At 35.7% G+C, this 23,582-nt stretch overlaps 1 protein-coding gene and 2 pseudogenes across 1 annotated transcript; 2 read left to right on the plus strand and 1 right to left on the minus strand.

Moving 5' to 3' along the window:
• The first annotated feature begins 1,831 nt into the window (after positions 1-1,831).
• On the plus strand, positions 1,832-5,108 carry LOC120114732 (annotated as a pseudogene).
• A 1,088-nt stretch (positions 5,109-6,196) lies between these two features.
• Positions 6,197-9,383, minus strand: LOC120114731 (heat shock 70 kDa protein, mitochondrial-like). Its single transcript, XM_039135534.1, has 6 exons — positions 9,252-9,383; positions 8,720-8,793; positions 8,561-8,639; positions 7,902-8,468; positions 7,207-7,827; positions 6,197-6,895 (listed from the first exon to the last, which is right to left on the minus strand). The coding sequence occupies exons 1-6, from the start codon at positions 9,324-9,326 to the stop codon at positions 6,266-6,268; spliced, it is 2,046 nt and encodes a 681-aa protein (XP_038991465.1). The 5' UTR covers positions 9,327-9,383; the 3' UTR covers positions 6,197-6,265.
• Positions 9,384-13,624: 4,241 nt separating this feature from the next.
• On the plus strand, positions 13,625-23,216 carry LOC120114735 (annotated as a pseudogene).
• The last annotated feature ends 366 nt before the right edge of the window (positions 23,217-23,582 follow it).

Raw genomic sequence — 23,582 nt, forward strand, 5'->3', positions numbered from 1 at the left:
ATGGAGGTTTTTTAATGAGGTCTTTGTTGTGGTGTACTTTGTCACTATCTTAATACAAAGTACCATTTTTCAAAAAAAAAAAAAAGATTAGGTTTGGGTTCGGGTCGAGTTAATTTCAATTCAGATCAATATCAGTTCATGTCAAAATGGTCCAGGTCTGAATCAGTTAAATATCAGGTTAATTCAGGTTTTGATGGACTTCAGTTCATTCAGATTGAATCACATAATTGACAGATAAAATTCAGGTTGAATCTTTCTCTTTTCGCTCATATTTTTTAAAATAAATCATATAAAAATAATTTAAATAAAATAATTAATAATTTAAAATTATTATTATTAGTGATTTAAAAATTAAATAATTTATTTATTATTCTTTGTATATGTAGTAAGCAATTACTTAATCTAATGATTATAATTAAACTTATTATTTTGATAGTCATAATTAATTATTCGCCTTAAATTATGAAGAATTATTTTTTAATATATTAATTAATTATAAATTATTAATTTAATTAAACTTTTAAATATATTTATATATTATATTATAAAAATAAATTTATTAATCTAACGAAGGTAATTAATCAAGTGATTTAAATAGTGAAGAATTATTTTATTGTTTGTCATATTATAATACCGAGACTCAATTACAAATTTACAATTTATAAGCCAAGTAAAAAGTTAGGTTAATATATATATATATATATATATATATATATATAAATTTTACGTTTTAAATTTATTTATATTTAAAATTATTTTATATAATTTAATTTATAATATAATAAAATTAATAATCAATAAATAAATTATTCAATTAAATTAATTTAATGGTTATAACTAAAATTTTTAATTGATCATAATTAATATAGAAAATAACTTTATTAATCTAATAATTATAATTAAATTTATTAATCTAATGATTATAATTAATAAATTATTTTAAATTGTGAAGAATGGTTTTTATTAATTTTATAAAACCTTTGAATATATTTATTAATTACAATTTATAAATATAAAAAATAAACATATTAATTTAATGATCATAATTAATTATGTACATTAAACAGTGACGAAGTTTTTTTTTTGGTAAATAACGTACTAATTAAAGTAGTCTAATTGCCCTCGTGTTCGGGCGAACTTTTCGACCGAATGCCTTCTGGAGGTGTCGTGTAGGTCTTACCCGTAAAGTCCGGTAAATTCCAATTAGGATAAATATCAGATCAATGTAATAATAGGTTAGATCATTTAAAGAGTCAATTACATGTTAGATTAATAATAGGTCAAATAATATCAATTATTTACCAAGTTAATTTTGGGTTCGTATTTATAAGGTTGGCTTTAATTTTGAAATTATCAGGTTCAATTTGGGTTATGTCATTTTCAAGTCATGTATAGGTCAGGTTAGATTTATACTCTAAAAATTTAGATCAAGTCAAAGTCAAGTAGATGATATATATTTTTCAAATCGAATAAAAAATATAAAATTTTCGAATCAAATCGAATTTAGATAAAAAAAAATACATATTTTTTAATAGAGTCGAGTCGATAAAAACGAACTCTAATCCAACAAGTTCTCATCCCTAATATTGCTTCCTAAAAAAGATACTCTAAATTACATGAAAGACAAGCCCATGGCCCAACGCAGTCCCCAGACAAATAATAGGATTAGATCTATTAAAAGTTTAAAACCATATATAGTAAATGACAATATCCAGAACTTGTAGAATTTACAATGCACACAATTTAGTGTTCTTGTAAAAAAAAAAAGAAATTACTTAATATATATGCATAATAAAATAACTTCACTATCCACATTCCAATTCAACATTCCTCCAAATCCAGATGCTGCTCTTGCTTAAACCTACCAACCATTCTTATCTTGTTAGTGTAAACAAAAGAACCCAGACAGTCAAGCATGTCTCTTCAACAAAGATCCCTCCTTTTCTTCTTCTTCTTCTTCTTCTTCTTCTTACAAGTTTTAGCTTTAATGGTTTCAATCCCATCATCAAACCCACAGTTCCAATGCCAAGCTCCCAACTTTAACTCCTACCCCTTTTGCAACACTTCCCTGTCCATCACAGACAGAGCTCAATCCCTCATTTCTCTTCTGACCTTTGAAGAAAAGGTCCATCAATTGTCCAACAATGCTTCTGGAATCCCAAGGCTTGGGATCCCCCCTTACCAATGGTGGTCGGAGTCTCTTCATGGGATCGCCAGTAATGGCCCTGGAGTTACCTTCGATGGCCGTGTTAAAGCAGCCACAAGTTTCCCTCAGGTTCTTCTCACAGCTGTTTCTTTCAATAGAACCCTTTGGTTCAAGGTGGGGTTGGCCATTGGTGTTGAGGCCAAAGCCATGTATAATGTTGGACAAGCTGGTTTGACTTTTTGGGAACCCAATATTAATATTTTCAGGGACCCCAGATGGGGAAGAGGGCAGCAGACCCCTGGGGAGGATCCCATGGTTGTTTCTGCTTATGCTGTTGAATTTGTGAATGGTTTCCAGGGTGGGTCCTTGAGAGGTAGTAGAAAACTCAGAGATGGGTTTGGGAGAAAGAGGACACTTAGAGGAGGATTTAATGATGATGATAGGCTTATGAATTCTGCTTGTTGCAAGAATTTTATTGCCTATGACTTGGAGAAGTGGATGAATTTCAGCAGACACAGCTTCAATGCCATGGTAAAGTCTTCCCTTTTACATTGTCTTTTTATTCCGCAACTTTGTTTTGTGCCATTTCAAATAAATTTAGCTCAACTTATCTCTTTGAATATGAAATCTAGCTCATCTGTGTTGAAGGTTACTAAGCAAGATATGGAGGATTCATATGAGCCGCCGTTTCGTAGCTGTATACAGCAAGGTAAGGCGAGCTGCTTGATGTGTTCCTACAATGCGGTCGATGGGGTGCCGGCTTGTGCGCGTGAAGATCTTTTACAAAAAGCTTGAAATGAATGGAGCTTCAAAGGGTAAAACAAATTAGTAGTTTCTTATACATCAACAAATGAAAATTTTGAAATTCAACCTTATTTGGTTAGTACTCGTTAAACATTTTCGGGGTCCTTTTATGTCATAATTCAGATACATCACCTCAGACTGTGATGCTGTTGCAACCATTCAAGACTACCAAAACTACACAAGAAAGCCCGAGGATGTTGTTGCTCTTGTTCTTAAAGCAGGTTTCTCGAATCATATCCTTTACAGCTGAATTGGTTAATGAATTTTGGCTAGATCTGCCATTAGAACGTTCATTTTGAGGATTGAGATTAAGTTGGTTGTCTGTAGGAATGGATATTAACTGTGGAACATATCTCGTTCAACATACTCAGAATACAATTGAGGAACAAAAGTTGCAAGAAAAAGACATTGATAGAGCCCTTCTGAATCTTTTCTCGGTTCTACTCCGTCTTGAGCTGTTTGATGGATACCCCAGAAATGGGCAGTTTGGGGAGTTGGGATCTCAAGACGTTTGTACCACAGAGCACAAGATGCTGGCACTTGAAGCAGCAAGGCAGGGAATTGTTCTGCTGAAGAACGACAAAAAATTCCTGCCTCTAAATAGAATGTTGTTTCTTCCTTAGCTGTTATCGGTCCAATGGCTAACAACATAAGAAATATGGGTGGTGGCTACACAGGTATGGCTTATGCAATAATGTTTTATTCTTTGAGGTTTATATCAACTTCCATAGTCTTTTTTTAATTTTTGGACTGTTTGATGTAGTTATATGATTATGTGCTATATGAAGCATTGTAACATGGCAAGCTACCGGAGACTATCTCAATTGGGACTTACCATGTCTCCTTATATCTGTGTCAAGTCATATTTAATGTGTATAAATGATTGTTTGATATTCTTCATATGGCAGGTGTTCCATGTGAACCATAGAGCTTTTTTGAGGGACTGCAAGGCTATATAAAGAAGGCATCCTTTGCTTCCGGTTGCTCTGATGTGCCGTCTGAGTCTGATGATGGGTTTAATGAAGCAATTCTTACTGTCAAGGAAGCTGATTTTGTGATTGTAGTTGCTGGGCTGGATTTGTCCCAAGAAACTGAAGATCATGACCGAATTAGTCTCTTCCTGCCAGGTAAACAGATGGCCCTGGTGTCTTCTGTTGCTGCAGCAAGTGGAAGACCCATAATTCTTGTTCTCACCGGTGGTGGACCCCTTGATGTATCGTTCGCGGAAGGAAACCCAAATGTTGCGAGTATTCTCTGGGTTGGATACCCTGGGGAAGCCGGCGGAAAGGCACTTGCAGATGTCGTCTTTGGTGACTTTAACCCAGGTTGGTAGCTACAAGAACTATCACTCATTAACTGGCATCTAACCACTGCATGGAATTTAAAGTTCAATTTTTGTGGCATTTGGTAGTTGAAAATCCAGGTTTGAGAGAATAATTGTCGAACATGAGCAAGCTATCTCTTGATGTATGTAACTAATTAATCTAATTGTGACACACCAACTGGCATTTTTTTCTCTATAGCACTCGAAACTGCACCTCCATTCTTGCTTAGTTTTAATGGGATGTTTGGATATTTGAAAACAGGTGGAAGGCTTTCCGATGACTTGGTATCCCGAATTGTTTACTAAGGTTGCAATGAATGATATGCATATGCATGCTGATCCTTTTCGTGATTTTCCGGGGAGAACCTACCGGTTTTACACCGGAAATAAAGTCTATGGCTTCGGCCAAGGCTTAAGCTATACGAATTTCATCTACAAACTCTTGTCTGCTCCAAGAAAACTAAGTTTATCCAGGTCCTTGACAGGCACTTCAGTTAAGAATATATTGCACCAGAGACGAGAAGTCGATTATATACACGTCAATGAGGTGACATCGTGTGATTCATTGGGATTCTATGTGCATATTTCGGTAGCAAATGTAGGAGACATGGACGGAAGCCATGTCGTCATGTTGTTCTCCAGAGCATCTAAAAATTTCTCGGGAACTCCGGAGAAGCAATTAATTGCATTCGATCGTGTACATACTAGTTCATACGGATCGACAGAAACAAGCATTTTAGTGAATCCTTGTATCCACCTTAGCAATGTTGACCACGAAGGGGAAAGGATGTTGCCCCTTGGTGAACATGTTCTAACTTAATGATGCTTTTAAGAATCCTAAAAAATTGTATTGCATGCTATTTTTATTAACAGTGCAAATTGTTTCAGATTAGATGATGTTTTACGTTGGTATTATATTACAATTGTTTAACATCATTGTATAAAACTGGAATTTATACAATGATCAATAATGATGAAATGTACAAATTTTTCTAATTTGAAATGATTTGGTTCACATCATCTTGGACGTTTGTATGTAATTATAAGATGGGAGAAAATCCCGTTCTGGAGCAAGGATCATAAGTTACATCTAGGGCAGTAAACAAGTCGTGTCATGTTCGATTATTGTTGACTTTGACTTGACTTAAAAGTTCAAAACTAAATTTGATTCGATTTAAAAATTCTCGAGTTAAAATTTTCAAATTTCATGTGAACTCGAAATCAAAAATTGAAGTTTGACTCAAACTCAAATAAACTTGAATTGAAAACATTATCAGAGATCGAAGTTCAAATTCGAGCTTAGCTCAAGCTCAAACTTTTGGACATTAAACCTTAAATATATGAAAAACCTTGTATTACACTTTTTAAAAAAGAAAAACCCAACATATAAATATTAATATTTTCAATAATTTAATTAAAAAAATTGTTAAGAACTCGAGTTAAATTCAAACTCGAATTGAGCCCAGTTATGCTTAATTAAACTTTAACCGAATCAAACTGGAGTAACTTCCATATGTGTATCTCATTTTCAAGCCTAATTACATCCTATATTAACTTTTGTTGTCTGGAATAAAGGAAAATTTGAGTTTAAAAAATCCTCCTCTATGTAAATGATCAAATAATAATCAGTTGAACCCAATCAAATTCTATCAACTTAGTTCTGATAAGCTTTTTTCACTCAAGAATGTCAGAAAAAACATGTTCATATATATTTTTTTCAACTCCATTTTCAAATAGATTTCATTCATGACATACAAAACATAATATGCAAGCATTGGGAAACTGCACGTTCATCGGATAAATAGAAAAAGTTCCAAGGATTGCATCCACAATCCTGCAAAAATGAGCATAAAAAATCCAAGGATTGCATCCACAATCCTGCTGCTTGAGTTTTTTTCTTTCTTTTTTTTTACGTTGACACGTATAATTCAAGGTTGAATCATTGATCAAATTAATAATTGGATGAAAAACATGAGTCAGCTATCATGTGTCTATTTCTTGGCCTCCTGGTATTCTGCTTCTGGAGTCTGATCATCAGCTGACGACCCTCCAGGGGAACCATCGCCACCCGAACCAGAACCCTTACTAATGTGCTCTCCGATCTTCGAAACAGCCTTATTGGCAGCATCCATTTTAGCCTTGATTTCATCTACATTGTCCCCTGCCATTGCCTTCCTCAAATCTGCCACAGTAGACTCTATCTCTGATGCAATCTCATTTGGAATCTTTTCTTTGTACTCACTCAAGCTCTTCTCGATACTGTATATGCTTGTGTCAGCACTATTTCTCAAGTCGATCAAAGCTCTTCTCTCCTCGTCTTTCTGAGCATGCAATTCAGCCTCCTTCACCATCTTATCAATCTCATCCTCCGAAAGACCGCCAGATGATCGGATCGTGATTTGCTGTTCTTTTCCTGTTGCCTTATCCTTGGCAGAAACAGTTACAATCCCATTGGCATCTATGTCAAATGTGACTTCAATTTGTGGCAAGCCCCTAGGTGCTGGCGGAATACCAACAAGATCAAACTCCCCCAAAATCTTATTGTCGGCTGCCATGTGACGTTCACCTTGAAGAACTTTGATTCCAACCTGAGTCTGGTTGTCAGCTGCAGTAGAGAAAACCTGAAAAACCACAAAAGCTAGTGTTATTTTTTGTTGAAAAGATATCTCGACACCTCTTAAGATGGATTGTGAGGATGCTTAACAAATTAAACTACTATAATACCAGCAAGCAAAAACACTAAGGTATCGATTGAAACAGCAATAATACTTACATACACAAAAATGGTAAGGATTCGTTTGAGCAAACAGGTGTGCATTGTTAAAACATTATGTAAATATTCAGTTGCAGGCTAGAAAATATATTAAGCTGCTCTCACAATATCCGGATTTTAATATATCTGATGCAACACAAAATGTATATTATTACTAACCTGTGATTTTTTCGTAGGTATGGTTGTATTTCTGTTGATCAACCTAGTGAAAATTCCTCCAAGTGTTTCTATTCCAAGTGACAGAGGAGTTACATCCAACAGAAGCAGCTCCTTAACATCACCTCGAAGGATACCACCTTGAATAGCAGCTCCCATTGCAACTGCCTCATCAGGATTAACCCCTTTGCTGGGAGACTTGCCAAAAATTTCAGAAACAAATTCTTGCACCTTGGGGACACGAGTCATTCCCCCAACAAGCAATACTTCATTCACTTCATTGATGGATATTCCAGCATCCTTCAAACAATTCTTACATGGAATTCTAGTTCTCTCAATCAGGCTGCTGACTATACCCTCAAACTTGGATCTGGTTAGTGTTATATTTAAATGTTTTGCTCCTGAAGCATCAGCAGTTATGAATGGAAGGTTGATTTCTGTTTGGGATGTAGATGAAAGTTCAATCTTAGCCTTTTCAGCTGCCTCCCGTAGCCTCTGTAGGGCAAGCCTGTCCTTTGAGAGATCAATATTATCAGTTCTCTTAAACTCACTCACCAAATATTCTAGTAGTGCATTGTCAAAGTCCTCTCCACCCAAGAAAGTGTCTCCATTTGTTGCTTTTACCTGATAAAAGTGCTCTCTAAGTGAATCAATTTATCAAAGCAATAAATAAATCATGTAAAGGAAAACAAGCATACCTCGAAAACACCATTAGAAATTTCTAATATAGAAACATCAAAAGTTCCACCTCCAAGGTCAAATACTGCTATGATACCCTCTTTGTTATTCATCCCGTATGAAAGTGCAGCAGAAGTTGGTTCGTTGATAATCCTTTCAACGTCTAACCCAGCAATCCGCCCAGCATCCTTGGTGGCCTGCCTTTGTGCGTCATTAAAATAAGCAGGAACAGTGATGACAGCTTTAGTCACCGTTTTACCAAGGTATGCCTCAGCAGTTTCCTTCATCTTTGTTAGAACAAATGCACCAATCTGGCTTGGGGAATAAATTTTTCCATCGGCTTCAAGCCAAGCATCCCCATTGGGGGCTCTAACAATCTTGTATGGCACCATCTTCATTTCCTTCTGTGTTTGAGCATCATCGAAACGTCTCCCTATCAGACGTTTGGTTCCAAACAATGTGTTGGTTGGGTTGGTCACAGCCTGACGTTTGGCTGGGGTTCCAACAATTAGCTCCCCCTGCTGGTTGAAGGCAACCACAGACGGCGTGGTTCTAGCTCCTTCAGAATTCTCAATCACTCTAGCGTTCTGCAAGAAAATAGTCCAAGTAACATAGTTCCATTTTCCCCAAAACACAAATGCAAACATACACTTCAACAAAGATAAATATAATAATCTACCTTTCCATCCATCAGCGATACACATGAATTGGTTGTACCCAAGTCAATACCGATAACATCGTTTCCAACAGGTCTTGAGCTGTAATGTAGAAATAACAATATCTTAGCAAATAATAAAACCATTGAGATGGATTTGTTTAGAAGAAACAATAAGAATACCTAAAGGGTCTAGCCAAGGATGCCCATCTGACCAGAGGATAGCTAGCCAATGAAGTCTTTGCATTTCCAGTCAACTATAACAAGAATCAGAAACACAAGCAAACTTCAACAGCCAATTAAAACAAGTCCACACACACACAGTAATTTATCATCATAAGAGAACAGAAAGTATGCCATTTCAAATTTGATTAATAAAGATAATCCACAAACGCTCACTCATAAGTATTAAAAACATTCTAGTCTAAAATTATAATAATTCAGGAGCTCTGAACTAATCAAAGATGAAGCAATCCAACTTAATCTAAACAGTTGAATCCAACAACTAAAAGAGTCCAAAATGATCTTATCATTTGATCTAAAGACTACGACCCGTAAAAACTTAGACCTTCAACCATAAATGTTGGCTAAGACTCTACAACGCTCTCCCACGGATGAATAGAGGAATCAAGTTGTAAAATAAGTTAACAAGAAATGGAAAAAATAAAATACATCAAAAAAAATTAAGTTTTGACGGGAATAAGAAAAAACATACGGATCTGCAAGCGGAGAGAGATGCGGAGTGAAGGTCACGGCGCTGTGAAGCACGGCGGAGAGCGGAGGCAGCCATGAGAGGAGGGAAATGAAGATGCCTTAGAAGACTGGCGATGTCTAGGGTTTTAGCCAATATGATTTGTAGGCTTTATTTAACATGAAGGGTTTTGTGATGGAATGATTGTTTTGTCCTTGTATTATTTCGTGACCTGAAGGGTAAAATAAGGAATGGGATTGGAAAATGTCAACATTCGAACTTGGGATCGTTCTTGGGCAGCAAGAAATGAGTCGAACTAATCCCGTACTATTCATATTAATGAATTTTATTAGAATATATTTTTTAGGTTTAAGTAAACAAATGGTCTGCGGTACTGTTTTATTAATTTTTTTAATGTTAAAAATTATAAAATAATCAATTAACTATAAAGTGTTATTTTGTTGAGTATATCGATCATTAAAAGTTACAAAATAATCATTTGACTATTTATTATGTTCCAATTTAGATCATTAATGAATGTTAATATAATAACGTGATATGATAAAATATTATTTTATAATTCCAAATGACTATTATATCTCACTCATTATATCAACGTCCAACTTAGACAATCATTAATATTTTAACGAAAAATGACAAGTTCTAATATAATAAATAGTTAGGTGATCATTTTATAATTTTTAATACGAAAGACTTCATAAAATAGTACCATATAGTCGGAATACTATTTATGTGTTTTACCCTATTTTTTTATTTAGTCCTTTAAGATTGAGAATAGTTTTATATATATTTTTACAATATGTTTGTTTATTTTTGTAGGATATTTTTTCTATGATTAAATTTGATAGTCTCTTCAAATGTCTATGATGTATATTTAGTTATCTTTATTTTTATGTTAGTGTATGGTATTATTTTATACCATCAATAGTAAAAAGGTGATTATAAGATAATAATTAATTAATTAATTAACTAACCCTTATTCCCATATGTAATGGGGTAAGGGGGAGGTAGGATAGTAGGCTGCCCCCAACACCAGGTTGAGAGCAGCTTCCGTAGGAGACCTCCGAATTATGAAATGCCTTCCGTGGGACTCGATCCCACGACCCCAAGGTTAAGAACCTTGTGCTCCAAATTATAAGATAATATATGTTTAATATATTTTTTAGTCATCAACAACGTATATACATCTTGTAAATATAGATACTCAAATTTAGGACTTCTAGAGAGAAAATTACTATTTTTACCACAGAAGTTATTCTTCATTTATATATATTATTTAACTAAATCATTTAATTTTTTAATTTTTTATTATTAAGTGTTTTTTATGATTTTAGAAGAAATAGTCATACATGTTAATTGTGATTGGTATTGTGTTTGATCAAGTAAAAAATATTAATTTTTTAAGATAAATATCAAAAAATGTTGAAAACATTTTGATGTTTCGATATAACAAATAAAGTGTAAATGAAATTTAAGATTTTATATTCGATTTCAAAAATAATATTCGATTAAAATAATCGAATATAAAAAATATTACTCCAAGTCTTCAAATGTCAATTTCAATCCTTACTTAAGTGTAAAATTGTGTTTCAATCTTAAAATATTTTTGAAACAATTTTTACATAGTATTTCGAACCTTAATCGAGACAAAAAAAATTTAAGTAGGGGTGTACCAATACACTCTTTGGATGTACCGATACCCCTGAATTTTGAATGTAATAAGGGTATTGATACATAGCCGAATGTAATAATACCCCTCATGTTATAATCAGCTTCAACCTATTGTATAAACTTTTTCAGCTTCAACTTGTCGTTTATCACAAACTCGTCCGCATTTTCCATTCCAATGTGGTTTGTGTCCAAAACGAGTCTCAAACTGCCACTGTTAGTATTCGGTCTTATCTCCTATGCCAATACATTCATATTGACTCCGAATCAATCGCTAGGACATTTGGTTTAGATAATGAGGACTTAGATAACGAGAGAGAAATTATGGCTACCCGTTATAGAGCCAAGGCTAGTGCGAGTACATTGTCAGATCATCATGAACATTTTCTTCATTTGATCATCTCTTGGTGGTTTAGACCATCCGGAGGTAAATATTCTACTCTTAGAGCACTTGACCTTTGGTGGATAAATTGTATCCAAAATAATAAGAAAATAAATCTGCCACAGATTATTTTTGCTGAACTAGTTGAAACCGTAAACAATATCCCATCTAAACAAGTAGAAATCTTAGTAATTTATTTATCAAATCCAAGCTTAGGGTTTATCTTGATTTAACCATCCCTCTTAAAAGCCAAATAAATCTCAAAACTTTTCATAAATCGGGATGGAGTGGGGATAAAGATCAATGGGTTCGATCAACCCAGAAAACACCAGGTAATAGTTCTTCACGAGCTGCACCGACACCGGTTGCTGAAGATCCAGAGCTTGAAGATCTTCTTCGGGATGTCGATGATCCCGTTAACCTAGCTGAGGACGAGCTGGTCCAGCAAGAGAGTCATATGCCTCCATATTTTCGTTCTTTCATGGAGACATTTGACATGAGGTTTGCATCCATAGAGTCCCACTTAACCGCTATAGGGGCTCAACAATTGAAGAATCAACGGGAGATGCGAACTAACCGTGAAGTAATGGATCATCGATTCAATGCTATGGAAGAAAGGCTCAATACGCTTACACTCGATATGGCTGCTCTACGAGCACATTTTCCTCTTCCCGACCCACCAATGGATGACTAAACCATTTCTTGCTTGTTTTCATTGGTTGAAGTTGAACTTGAAATATTATTAGAACATTTTGAATGTTTGGATGTTTGTTAGAATATTTGTTTTGAATGTTTAATATTTGGATTTGTTTGTTTGACTTTGGTTGATTTTGAATGATTATTAGTTATTTGCACTTGTATTGAATTTTCATAATTGTTGCATCATTTACATATTAGATAAATTATGACCAATTACCATTACACATTGTTTATGAATATTAATTATGGACTAATTGCTAACAATTCTCTTGATTGTGATCTTAGCAACTATAGTTATATTTATATAAATCAATTGGCTATTTTCCTTAAAATCTTGTTTAAACGGTTTTCATAGAGTCTTTTTGATTTAACAAAAGGGGAGAATAAAGTAAGGGGGTAATTTTTCAAAATTGATTTAAAAATGATTTTCAAAAAGAAAATCTTAAAATTACTAAAATGTTTTGTTATATCAAAAAGGGGGAGATTGTTGAAAACATTTTGATGTTTCGATATAACAAATAAAGTGTAAATGAATTTTAAGATTTTATATTTGATTTCAAAAATAATATTCAATTAAAATAATCGAATATCAAAAATATTAATTCAAGTTTTCAAATGTCAATTTTAATCCTTACTTAAGTGTAAAATTATGTTTTAATCTTAAAATATTTTTGAAACAATTTTTACAAAGTATTTCGAACCTTAATCGAGCCAAAAATGATTTTTAAGTAAGGGTGTACCAATACACTCTTCGGATATATCGATACCCCTGAATTTCGAATGTAATAAGGGTACCGATACACAACCGAATGTATCGATACCCCTCATGTTATAATTGGCTTTGAGAAACATCGAATGCAATTAGTGTATCGATACCCCTGGGAGGTACCGATACATTTGGTCAAATAACTGTCGAAATATTTGAATTTTATACTGGGTGTACCGATACCTTCTGAAGGTGTACCGATACCCCTACGCTCCTAACCTATTTTTAAATGGAAAACATACAACAACAGTTCTATTGACTTCACCAATGATCTCCAACGTTCAGAATTGATCCAATGTGTATTTAAACAAGTCTTGAAGCCATTGATGAAGATTAAGAAACAAGAATTAAGAGAAAAACAAAGAGAAAGCCTTAAAAATCAAGTTTGAGCAATTCAAGCCCTATTTCCATTCAATATTCATTCTTGCTTTCAAGAACACCATTTGTGCTCAATTGTATTTATTCTTGAGTGTTCTTTATTTGTTCTAGAATTGTGCAAACTACTTGCCTTGAGAGGTTTTTCTATAAGTTTGCAAAATTTGTAATTTTCTCTTTGGGAGAGAGTGTTCTCAAGAATTTGGGGTATAATTCTTGAGTGATTTATAAGGTTACTCTTTGTCCTCAAAAGAAAGACAAATGAGTGAATTTGTGGAAAATCCTTAGTGTGTATAGCTAAGGTAGTGGATGTAGACTTTGGTTGAGAAAGTCGAACCACTCTAAATCGTTGTGCAAATCTTTTTAATTTTCTGCAAAAACTTCCACCAAAAGTTTTATTGCCAATTCACCCCCTCTTGACCGATTCATCCGATCGATAAACTCAGCAAAGATCAAATCACCTAGAATAAGAGATGATCAAGGACAATGAAAGAGACTTGGCAGCGACCTTCACCTGGATGGACCAAAGTTAATGTAGATGGTGTCGTAAGAATTGCAGACGAGACAGCAACATATGGTGAAGTGATTAGATATTATCAAGGATAATGAATTTATGGCTTCGCACGTAGTCTCGGAAGGTGTTCGACGCTTATGGCAGAGGTATGGACTGCCAGTGATGCACTTAAACATGCATAGAGGTTAGGAATTAAGAAGTAGTTAGATTGATTAACGATAATGTAAGAACGCTGTAAAAGAACTCAATAGTGAAAAGTGTTCGAAGACTATTGTAGTAGGATTGAGAGGTAAAGGTTCAACATGTGGGAAGAAAGAAAAACAAAGTAGCTGATAACTTAACAAGAGCCAACAGTGATGGACTGATTAGAGAGACGGGATTTGAGTCACCTCCTAACTTTATTCTAGACCAGCTCCAAGAGGGCATAACAGGCTCTTCCAACTGGGTTAATATGCTCTCGAGCTATTACAAGCAAAATAGAAGGCCCTTACAATATGAGTCTTATGGCACATACACATTTACCAAGGTAAAACGCACAACATTGAGGAAGTTTCTACCTTTGTTATGGAGAACCCCGTTTAGAAATCCAAATCATTTTGTAAAAATTCAACCAATCATTTTCACATTGATTTTAACAAAAATATAATTTAGGAAACAAGGTTATGATCCCAATAAACAGAGGTAGATTTATTAAATTACAAGAATATACATGGATATCAAAACAAATACCCATCACTTCTTTATACATTTCCTACATACACATTACTCAAAAGCGTTCAAGTAAGGTTGATTTGTTGAATATTGCATTCATCCAAAGACATGGACTGACAAAGAAAAATTCACAGGATGAAGAATACAAGAAGAAAACCCTTTTCTTATTTCGATCAAAACTACCAGAATTGGATTTTTCATTGAAGACAGCAGCATTGGAACTATCTCCTTATTCTTCTTCTTCCCCACCAGCTGTAAACCCCTCATTTTCTCATCATCTTTCCCCCTTTTAATTCCCCGGATCACCTCATCAACCCCAAATTGAAACAATGGCTCAAAAAATGGTTATGCTCGAGACACAGTGATTGATATAGGGAACAAGCCTGTGAATTTATCTGCAGGGCTTCAGTATGTTGATCTTACCTATACTGTGACAAAGAAGAAGAAGGTAGAAGGGAAATGGTTGAGCCAAGAGGTGGATCTGTTGAACAAGATTACTGGTTATGCACCTAAAGGCTACATCACTGCGGTCATGGGGCCGAGTGGTGCGGGCAAATCGACTATACTGGATGCTTTGGCCGGTCATATTGCCAGTGGAAGCGTTAAGGGTAGGGTGTCTTTGGATGGGATGGCAATGAATTCGAGTTTGATTAAAAGGACTTCAGCTTATATAATGCAAGACGATAGGTTGTTTCCAATGCTTACTGTTTATGAGACGCTAATGTTTGCCGCCGATTTCCGGTTCGGGCCGATCTCGAGGGTCGAGAAGAGGCAGCATGTCGAGAAGTTGATTGATCAGCTTGGACTGACAGTAAGTTCCCTTTTGCAGTTTCAACCATGGTTCTGAGTCCTTTATTGTTAACTGTTTCGTTTCTTGCAGTCCTCCTGGAACACTTATATACCGGGATTTAAATAGAGTTCGCGGTCATTTTTCGGTCGCGTCACGTTTATCGTGATTACGGACATAACAGATGCTATCACGGTTACTACGAGTGCTGCAGTCGTGAATTATTTTAAATTTCGCACAATTTATCATAAAACATAATAATTATAATTATAATTATAAGGAGTCTTTTTTAATGATTTTTAGAATGTTTTCTAAGCTAAAATGACATATATATATAATATAGTTTAACCATATAGAAGATTTTAAAATTCCGGTAATAGGATAAGATAATTAATTCATGATAACATTGTGAACACATTATTATTTAAATTACTGAAATTAGGACTGAATTAAACAAAAATTTAAGTTTACATTCTAAACTATAGATTAAATTATAAATTTTAAAAAGTGGAATGATGGTAAATTAATATATTCCTTAAAGATATTTTTTATAACTTACTTAAAAAAATGGTCCCAAAATGTTTTGTTTTAAGCGTAATAAACCCTAAAATATTTTAATCCTAAACTCTATCCCCTCCCCCTCATGTTATCTTCTTTTTTCCTTATTTCTTCCTACTCTCTTCTCTCAATACTCAACATGCATGTATAAAAAACATGTAAAAAACTTCAAAACCATAACATGTTCTAGCCTAAATCCAGAGCGTGAATGTTTTTCTCTTTTTCTTCAACAATCTTAAGCTCTGACGAAGATTCCTTTCTCAGATTACAGTGAATTCCACTCTGGTAAGACCCACAAAACATGTTTGTTCTTTCTTTTTACTTTTCAATCTTCTTTTTCCTTTTGAATCTCAACATGCATGTATAAAAAACGTGAATTTGAAAAGAAAGAAAAAAACAGGCTTGGTGACGATGAACACAAAAAAAAACATCCTTACTTAAGTTTCTTTTTTTGCAGCAACGGTTGGAATAACGGACATTGTGTCCCATTATCGGCGCAATTGTCCGTTTCCCGTTAAATTACGAGCACAATCGACCACGATTGATGTGAATCCGTGACCCCCTACAAAAACTATGAATAGCGATTTGGACGGTTTAGAATGCGATGCAGCCAACTTTGCTCTTCCTAGATGAGCCAACTTAAGGTCTAGACTCCACTAGTGCTTACAGTGTCATCGAGAAGGTTCGGGACATTGCACGATCTGGTAGTACCGTGATCCTCACGATTTATCACCTTCGTCTAGAATCCAGCTGCTCCTTGATCATATGATTGTCTTTGCTCGAGGCCAGCTTATGTATCAAGGATCACCGTAAGATGTCACTCTACATCTTAGTCGGATGGGGAGAATGGTTCCCAAGGGTGAAAGTATAATTGAGTTCTTTATTGATGTGATTCAAGAATATGATCAATCTGAATTCGGAGTTGAGACGGTTGCTAAATTTGCGAGAACCGAAAACCACCACAACTGACAGAAGAACAGATCTCTATTTCAACTCCTGCCCCAACACCACCCCCAGCTAGCCGTGGCCACCGTAATCAGAATGAAGGGAGTGATTACTAAGGGAAAAACAACTGGCGCCTTGCGTTGCAATCAAGAGAAGATTCGACAACCGATTTGGATGATCATAGTTTGAGAAGCCCTTACAATAATACATCAAGGTCATGGAGTACTAACCACATTGGAGTGGTGCAACAACTCATCTTCACTCCAACAAGGCAACGTACAGATAGAAAAGTTCTGAACCCGATGAGGTAAAACAATTGTATTCTTAAGCAATTTGAAAGTTCAGAGGATTTTTTTTTTTAATTTAGAGATAAAATACTGAAATTCTTCCATGGAATTATGCAGTTCATCCCCTGGATATTACACATACTCGAGTGATATCCTTCCAGGAATGCCAACGCCTCACAGCAGTGACTATACCGTGAATGAAATTGATTAGCTAACTCCTGATGTTGCTCCAAAGACATTAATTCATCCATTGGGTCCTAAATTTTCAAATTCCTTCTTCCCAAAGATTTGGATTCTCATACGTCGTAACTTCAAGAACATCAGGCGTATGCCCAAACTTTTTCTTTCGAGACTTGTAGTCCTAACTATCATGGGCATGTTAGGAAATTAAACGAGTAATTTCCCTATAACCATATTACTGAGAATGCGAAATAAAAGCGGAATAATAACACACGAAATTGATAACGGAGTTTTGTCAATTATACCTACGTCTCCAGACTATTACAGATCTTTTACTAAAGGGAGAAAATTTTACAGGTGTTTACAAAAAACACTGACAACTCAAAAACTCAATTACACCCTGAAAATTGCTCTCAATTTTTCTTTCACTAAAGCTTTTCTCTCTAATCTTTTCTTTTATGTTTCTCACTTGGATTGATAAAAAACCTGTTGGGGTGAGCTATTTATAGATGCAGAGGCCCCCATTCTATTTCTACCAACTAATTCATTTAATTGGCTTTCCTTATTTTCAGCAAAGGATGCACCGTCAATTGGGTTGTTGGCTTGGCAACCAATTTCAAAAAAGGATGCACCAACAAGTTTGACCAACAAAATTTCAACAAAGGATGCACCTACAAGTTTGACCAACAAAATTTCAACAAATGATGCACCTGCAAGTTTGACCAACAATCTCCCACTTGAAGACTGATTTTAATTTATCTTCATACCTCGATCAAAATAGCAACATTTCTGGTCTTATTACTCTAGAATGCCAACTGAAGCTGAACACAACTTCAGTTTGTCCGTAGTCACCATTTTTGTTAACATGTCTGCTGAATTTTGAGCTCCACTAATCTTTTTAAGTTTCAAAATCCCATCTTCCAGAAGATACCGGATAAAATGATATCGCAATTGTATGTGTTTTGTCCTGAAATGAAAAGATGTATTCTTCGCTAGATGGATAACACTTTGATTGTCGCAATACAAGACATTGTTTTCTTGTTCCTTGCCTAACTCTTCCAAGAAACTTTAGAGTCAAACCATCTCCTTGCTGGCTTCCGTAACAACGACATATTCTGCTTCAGTTATGGAGAGAGCAACTATCTTCTTTAGTTGAGAAACCCAACTCACTACGATACCTCCTAGAGTATAGACATACCATGTAGTGCTCATTCTGATGTCAACATTTCCGGCTAAGTCAGCATCTACATAGCTTGTCCATATCGTATCTCTACTTTTGAAACAAAGTGCTTTGTTTGTGGTACCCCGCAGATATCTGAGGATCCATTTGACTGCTTACTAGTGTACGTTGCCCGGATTATTTATGTATCTGCTAACAACTCTCACTGCTTGAGCAATATCTGGTCTAGTACAAACCATGGCATACATCAGACTTCTAATTGTTGAGGCATATGGCACCTTCACGATGTGTGCACGTTCTTCCTCCGTCTTGGGTGACTGTTCTTTGGAGAGTCTAAAATGAACACCTAAAGGTGTACTTACTGGTTTAGCATCTTGCATGTTAAACTAGAGAGTACTTTGTTGATGTACCCAGCCTGTGCTAACATCAAAGTCCTCAACTTTGTGTCTCTCTTAATCCTCATCCCAAGAATATGCTTTGCAGCGCCCAGATCTTTCATTGCAAATTGCTTCAACAATGTTTGCTTCAAGTTTATAATCTCTTGCATGTCTGAGCCTACAATGAGCATGTCATCAACGTACAATAATAAAATAATGAAGTTGTTGTCAAACTTCTTAATGTAGCAACAATGATCTTCTTGGCATCTGGTAAAACCACTGCTACCCATGAAGCTATCGAACTTCTTGTACCACTGTCTAGGATCTTGTTTTAAACCATACAAGCTCTTCTTCAACCTGCATACCAGTTTTTTCTTGTCTACCTCTATGAAGCTTTCTGGTTGCCTCATATAGATTTCTTCCTCCAAATCACCATGAAATAAAGTTGTCTTTACATCTAACTGCTCAAGATGTAGATTCTCTGTAGCTACAATTTTCAACACCAGTCTGATTGTAGATAGCTTCACGACCGGAGAGAAAATTTCATTGTAGTCAATACTTTTTTTATTGAAAACCTTTGACAACCAATATTGCTTTGTAGAGTTTGCTCCCATCGTGAGCACTTTCTTGCCTGGTGGTAATTCAGCTAATTACCACGTCTGATTTGACATAAGCGAGTCTATCTCATCTTTCATGGAAGACTCCCACATGACTGAATCCTCTACCTGCATTGCTTCATCATACCACTCTGGTTCACCATTGACAGTCAACAAAAAGTAGTGCAAAGAAGGCGAATAACGATGGAATTGTTTAGGAATTATGGAGGAACGTCTCAGTTCTAGTGTGCCTGGTTCTTCTTGAATTACTTCAGGACTGATCTGAACATCATTTCTAGAAATCTCCTCAAACTCAGCAAATTCCTTTGTTTCAGCTTCGGTATTGGATCTACTTGATTCTATGGTTGACCTGTCTTTGTACATCACATTCTTATTGAAAATGACATCTCTGCTTCTGATGATCTTTCGATTTTCATAGTCCCAAAACCGATAACTAAACTCATCACCACCATAACCAACAAAGACACATTTGTTGGACTTAGCATCTAGTTTACTTCTTTCAGCAGAATTTATGTGTACATAAGAAATACAACCAAACACTCTTAAGTGTGAAAGGTTTATTTATTTTCTACTCCAAACTTCCTCTGGTATTACACCATCCAAGGGAACTGAGGGCCCATGGTTGATCAGGTAAGCTGCAGTGTTGATAGCTTCAATCCATAGCAATTTGGACAAGCCGACATGTATCCTCATGCTTCTGGCATGTTCATTCAAAGTTTTGTTCATGCCCTCTGCTATATCATTCTGTTGCGGTGTCATGGGAACTGTTGTCTCCATCTTGATCTCATTGTTTGCACAAAATTCTCTGAATCTACTATCTCTGTACTCTCCTTCATTATCAGGCTTCAACCACTTCACTTTCAAACCAATCTCATTTTCTACCATGGTCTTCCATTTTCTGAAGGTATCAAAGACTTTTGATTTCTTCTTCAGAAATAAACCCACACCTTTCTTGTAGAATCATCGATTAAAGTGACATTAATATAGTGAGCCTGCAAGAGATGGAACTGGAGATGGTCCCTATACATAAGTATAAACCAACTCTAACTTTTCAGCCTTGGGTGTCTTGCCAATCTTTGCAAAACTGATTTTCTTTTGTTTGCCAAAGATGCAATCATCACATAGTCCAACATCTATACTCTTTAGACCTGACAGTTTCCCTTTTGAAAAAAGTGTATCTATCCCTTTCTCGCTTATATGGTCAAGCCTTTGGTGCCATAGGTTTGATTTTCCATCAACATCTCCTAATACAATGATATTCTCCAAGTTTGAGGTTACATAGAGAGTACCAGTCTTCTTACCACGAGCAATGACGAGCTTTGGTAATTTTCCATTCACAACCTGAAAAGGTTGTACAATATCCTTCTCAATCAAGTTGTACTACATAAATCAAATTTCTTTTGAGGCCAAGAATATGTCTCACTCCTTGAAGCTTCCAGGTGGCCTGATTTGGCAACTTTAATCGAATGTCTCATTTTCCGACGATCTTCAAGGTTTCATCATCAGCTAGATGAACCTTCACAAAATCACCACTGACATAGTTCTCCACGATTTCTTGGCATGGCGTGGCGTGGAAAGATACCCATGAATCGAAGATCCATGATTCAATTGGGTTGTTGATGCTTAGAATCATGACATCACCTATTTCCTCTGTCACGTTGGCATATTCCTGTGCGCAAGTATCTTTCTTCGGTGCTCGACAATCTCTTTTAAAGTGACCCTTATTGTCGCAATTATAACAGTTAAAATCTTTCTTTCCCGTTCTTGATTTTCCCCTTCTAGATTTCGATCTTCCACGATTTGGATTTCTTTCTGAAGTTCTCCCTCTAGACTCCGTGTACAAGGCTGAGAAGCTTGATGCTTCACCCGATTCTCTCCGTCGAATTTCTTCACTCAATACCAGATCCCAAACATCATCAAATTTCAATTTACTATTTTCCGACGAACTGCTGTAACAATAGCATTCCAACTGTCTTGTAGAGATGATAAGAGAATTAAAGCTCGAACTTCATCATCAATTCAATTTTCACGGAACTCAACTTGGTTGTGATTGTGTTGATTTCATTTAGGTGTTGAGCCACTGATGCCCCTTCCGCCATCTGTAAATTCAATAATTGCCTCATCAAGTGAACTTTGTTTGAGGACGATAGCTTCTCATACATACTGGAGAGAGCCGCCATAAGACCTGTCATGGTCTTTTCCTTTGCTATGTTGAAAGCAACATTGCGAGATAACGTCAGTCAGATAACTCCGAGAGCCTGTCTGTCGAGAAAAGCCCAGTCTTCATCCTCCATGCCCTATGGTTGCTTTCCTGAGAGAGGTTGATATAGCTTTTTCTGGTACAAAAAATCTTCAATCTGCATCTTTCAAAAGTCAAAGTTCGTACCATCGAACTTCTCAATTTTCACATTCCCTTCGTCTGCAGCCATCGCTCCCACTTGAATATGGCTTCTTTTGGATCGTTTCTGACAATTCCTGTGAACCATCGTGTATTAGAACACCTCCGTCGACAAACTCGTATCGCCGACCAAGTTTTACTATTCACGAAATTCACTATTCATGTGAATAGTAACCTCACAGAAAATGCTAACAAAATTCACCACCAAAAACTCTGATACCAGTTGTTGGGAAATTAAATGAGTAATTTTCCTATAACTAGATTAGTGAGAATGCGAAATAAAAGTGAAATAATAATACACAAAATTGATAACGGAGTTTGGTTAATTATGCCTACGTCTCCATACTGCTGTAGATTTTTTTTTTAAAGGGAAAAAATTTTACAGGTGTTTACAAAAAACACTCACAAGCTCAATTACACCCTGAAAATTGCTCTCAATTTTTCTCTCATAAAGTTTTTCTCTCTAAGCTTTTATTTTTTGTTTCTCACTTGGATTGATAAATAACCTGTTGGGGTGAGCTATATATGGATGCAAAAGCCCCCCATTCTATTTCTACCAACTAATTCATTTAATTGGCTTTCCTTATTTTCAACAAATGATGTACCGTCAATTGGGTTGTTGGCTTGGCAACCAATTTCAACAAAGGATGCACCAACAAGTTTAACCAACAAATTTTCAACAAATGATGTACCTGCAAGTTTGACCAACAAAAGTTTAACAAAGGATGCACCTACAAGTTTGACTAACAAGGCATTATGATGGCTACGATGTTCATGAACCCCAAAGTCATATGCAAGGCATCACCAATCGCCTTAGCTTCGTTATCTTCACCATCTGCCTTTTCTTTTCTTCCAATGATGTCGTACCGGCTTTCATACAAGAGTGCTTCATTTTCGTTCGTGAAACTTCCCATAATGCCTATAGAGCCTCGGCTTACACCATAGCTGACCTCATCAGTTACCTTCTTTTCCTTGCACTGCAAGCCGGTGTCTATGCTTGTATTGTTTGGAAAGCCTTGGAGCTTAAGGGACCATTCTACTATTTCTTCGTTGTCCTTTACGTCTCCCTTCTTTCAACCAACTTGTTTGTGATGTTTGTGAGCTCGGTGGTACCAAATTATATCCTAGTGTACGCGACAGTGATCGCTTTCACCGCTCGCTTTTTCTTGTTTTGTGGCTAATTCATTAACAGCCACGATATTCCGTTGTACTGGAAATGGATGAACAAGATCTCCACCATGACAAATCCATATGAAGGCATCTTGATGAACCAGTATCAAACTCCGAATGTTTTCGGATACAATCCGCCATGAGACCTATGACGGGTTTCGGGATCTTGAATTCACACAAAAATCAGCACCGAAGAATTCAAGTGGGAAAATGTTCTCATAATGTTAGGTTGGGCTGTGTTTTATAGGTTGAGTTTCTATATTGTCATCCGTTTCGGATCAAAGAACAAGAGGACATAGGAAAACCAAGAGGAAAAGGATGACGATGATGGTAAAAATGCTTAATGTTTTATATCATTTATGTTATTGTTTCCCTGTCAAAAATATTTGGACCATACACCAATCAAAAGGCAAAAAACAGTGCAAAGCGTTTTTGCAGCATGTATCCGCAAGAGACCACGTCTAATGCTTACATTATGCCATCTATTCTTCGTAAAGATCGAAAAGCCAAAACCAAAAGGAATAAGACAAACAAGATGTGATTTCCCCACCAAAATATCACCATACACTTTGGTATTACATCCATTAATGCACTTGCCTTGAAATATATACTTTGGTTCCTCTGCCAAATGAAATCAACATGCAAGGAGTCGTTATACGTGTTTTCTTCATCGTCGTCTTCTTCTTCTTCTTTATGGAAGGACTCATTTTAGTTCACGAA

The sequence above is a fragment of the Hibiscus syriacus genome, unplaced genomic scaffold (genome assembly GCF_006381635.1).
Source record: "Hibiscus syriacus cultivar Baekdansim isolate YM2019G1 unplaced genomic scaffold, ASM638163v2 tig00110241_pilon, whole genome shotgun sequence".
Classification (NCBI taxonomy): Eukaryota; Viridiplantae; Streptophyta; class Magnoliopsida; order Malvales; family Malvaceae; genus Hibiscus; species Hibiscus syriacus.

Excerpts from the sequence above, each read along its gene's own strand:
- LOC120114731 (XM_039135534.1), bottom strand. The coding sequence starts at position 9,326 with ATGGCTGCCTCCGCTCTCCGCCGTGCTTCACAGCGCCGTGACCTTCAC. Across the intron at positions 8,794-9,251 it reads CTCTCTCCGCTTGCAGATCC|TTGACTGGAAATGCAAAGAC; the intron begins GTATGTTTTTTC and ends TTCTTGTTATAG. Across the intron at positions 8,469-8,560 it reads TATCGCTGATGGATGGAAAG|AACGCTAGAGTGATTGAGAA; the intron begins GTAGATTATTAT and ends ATTTTCTTGCAG.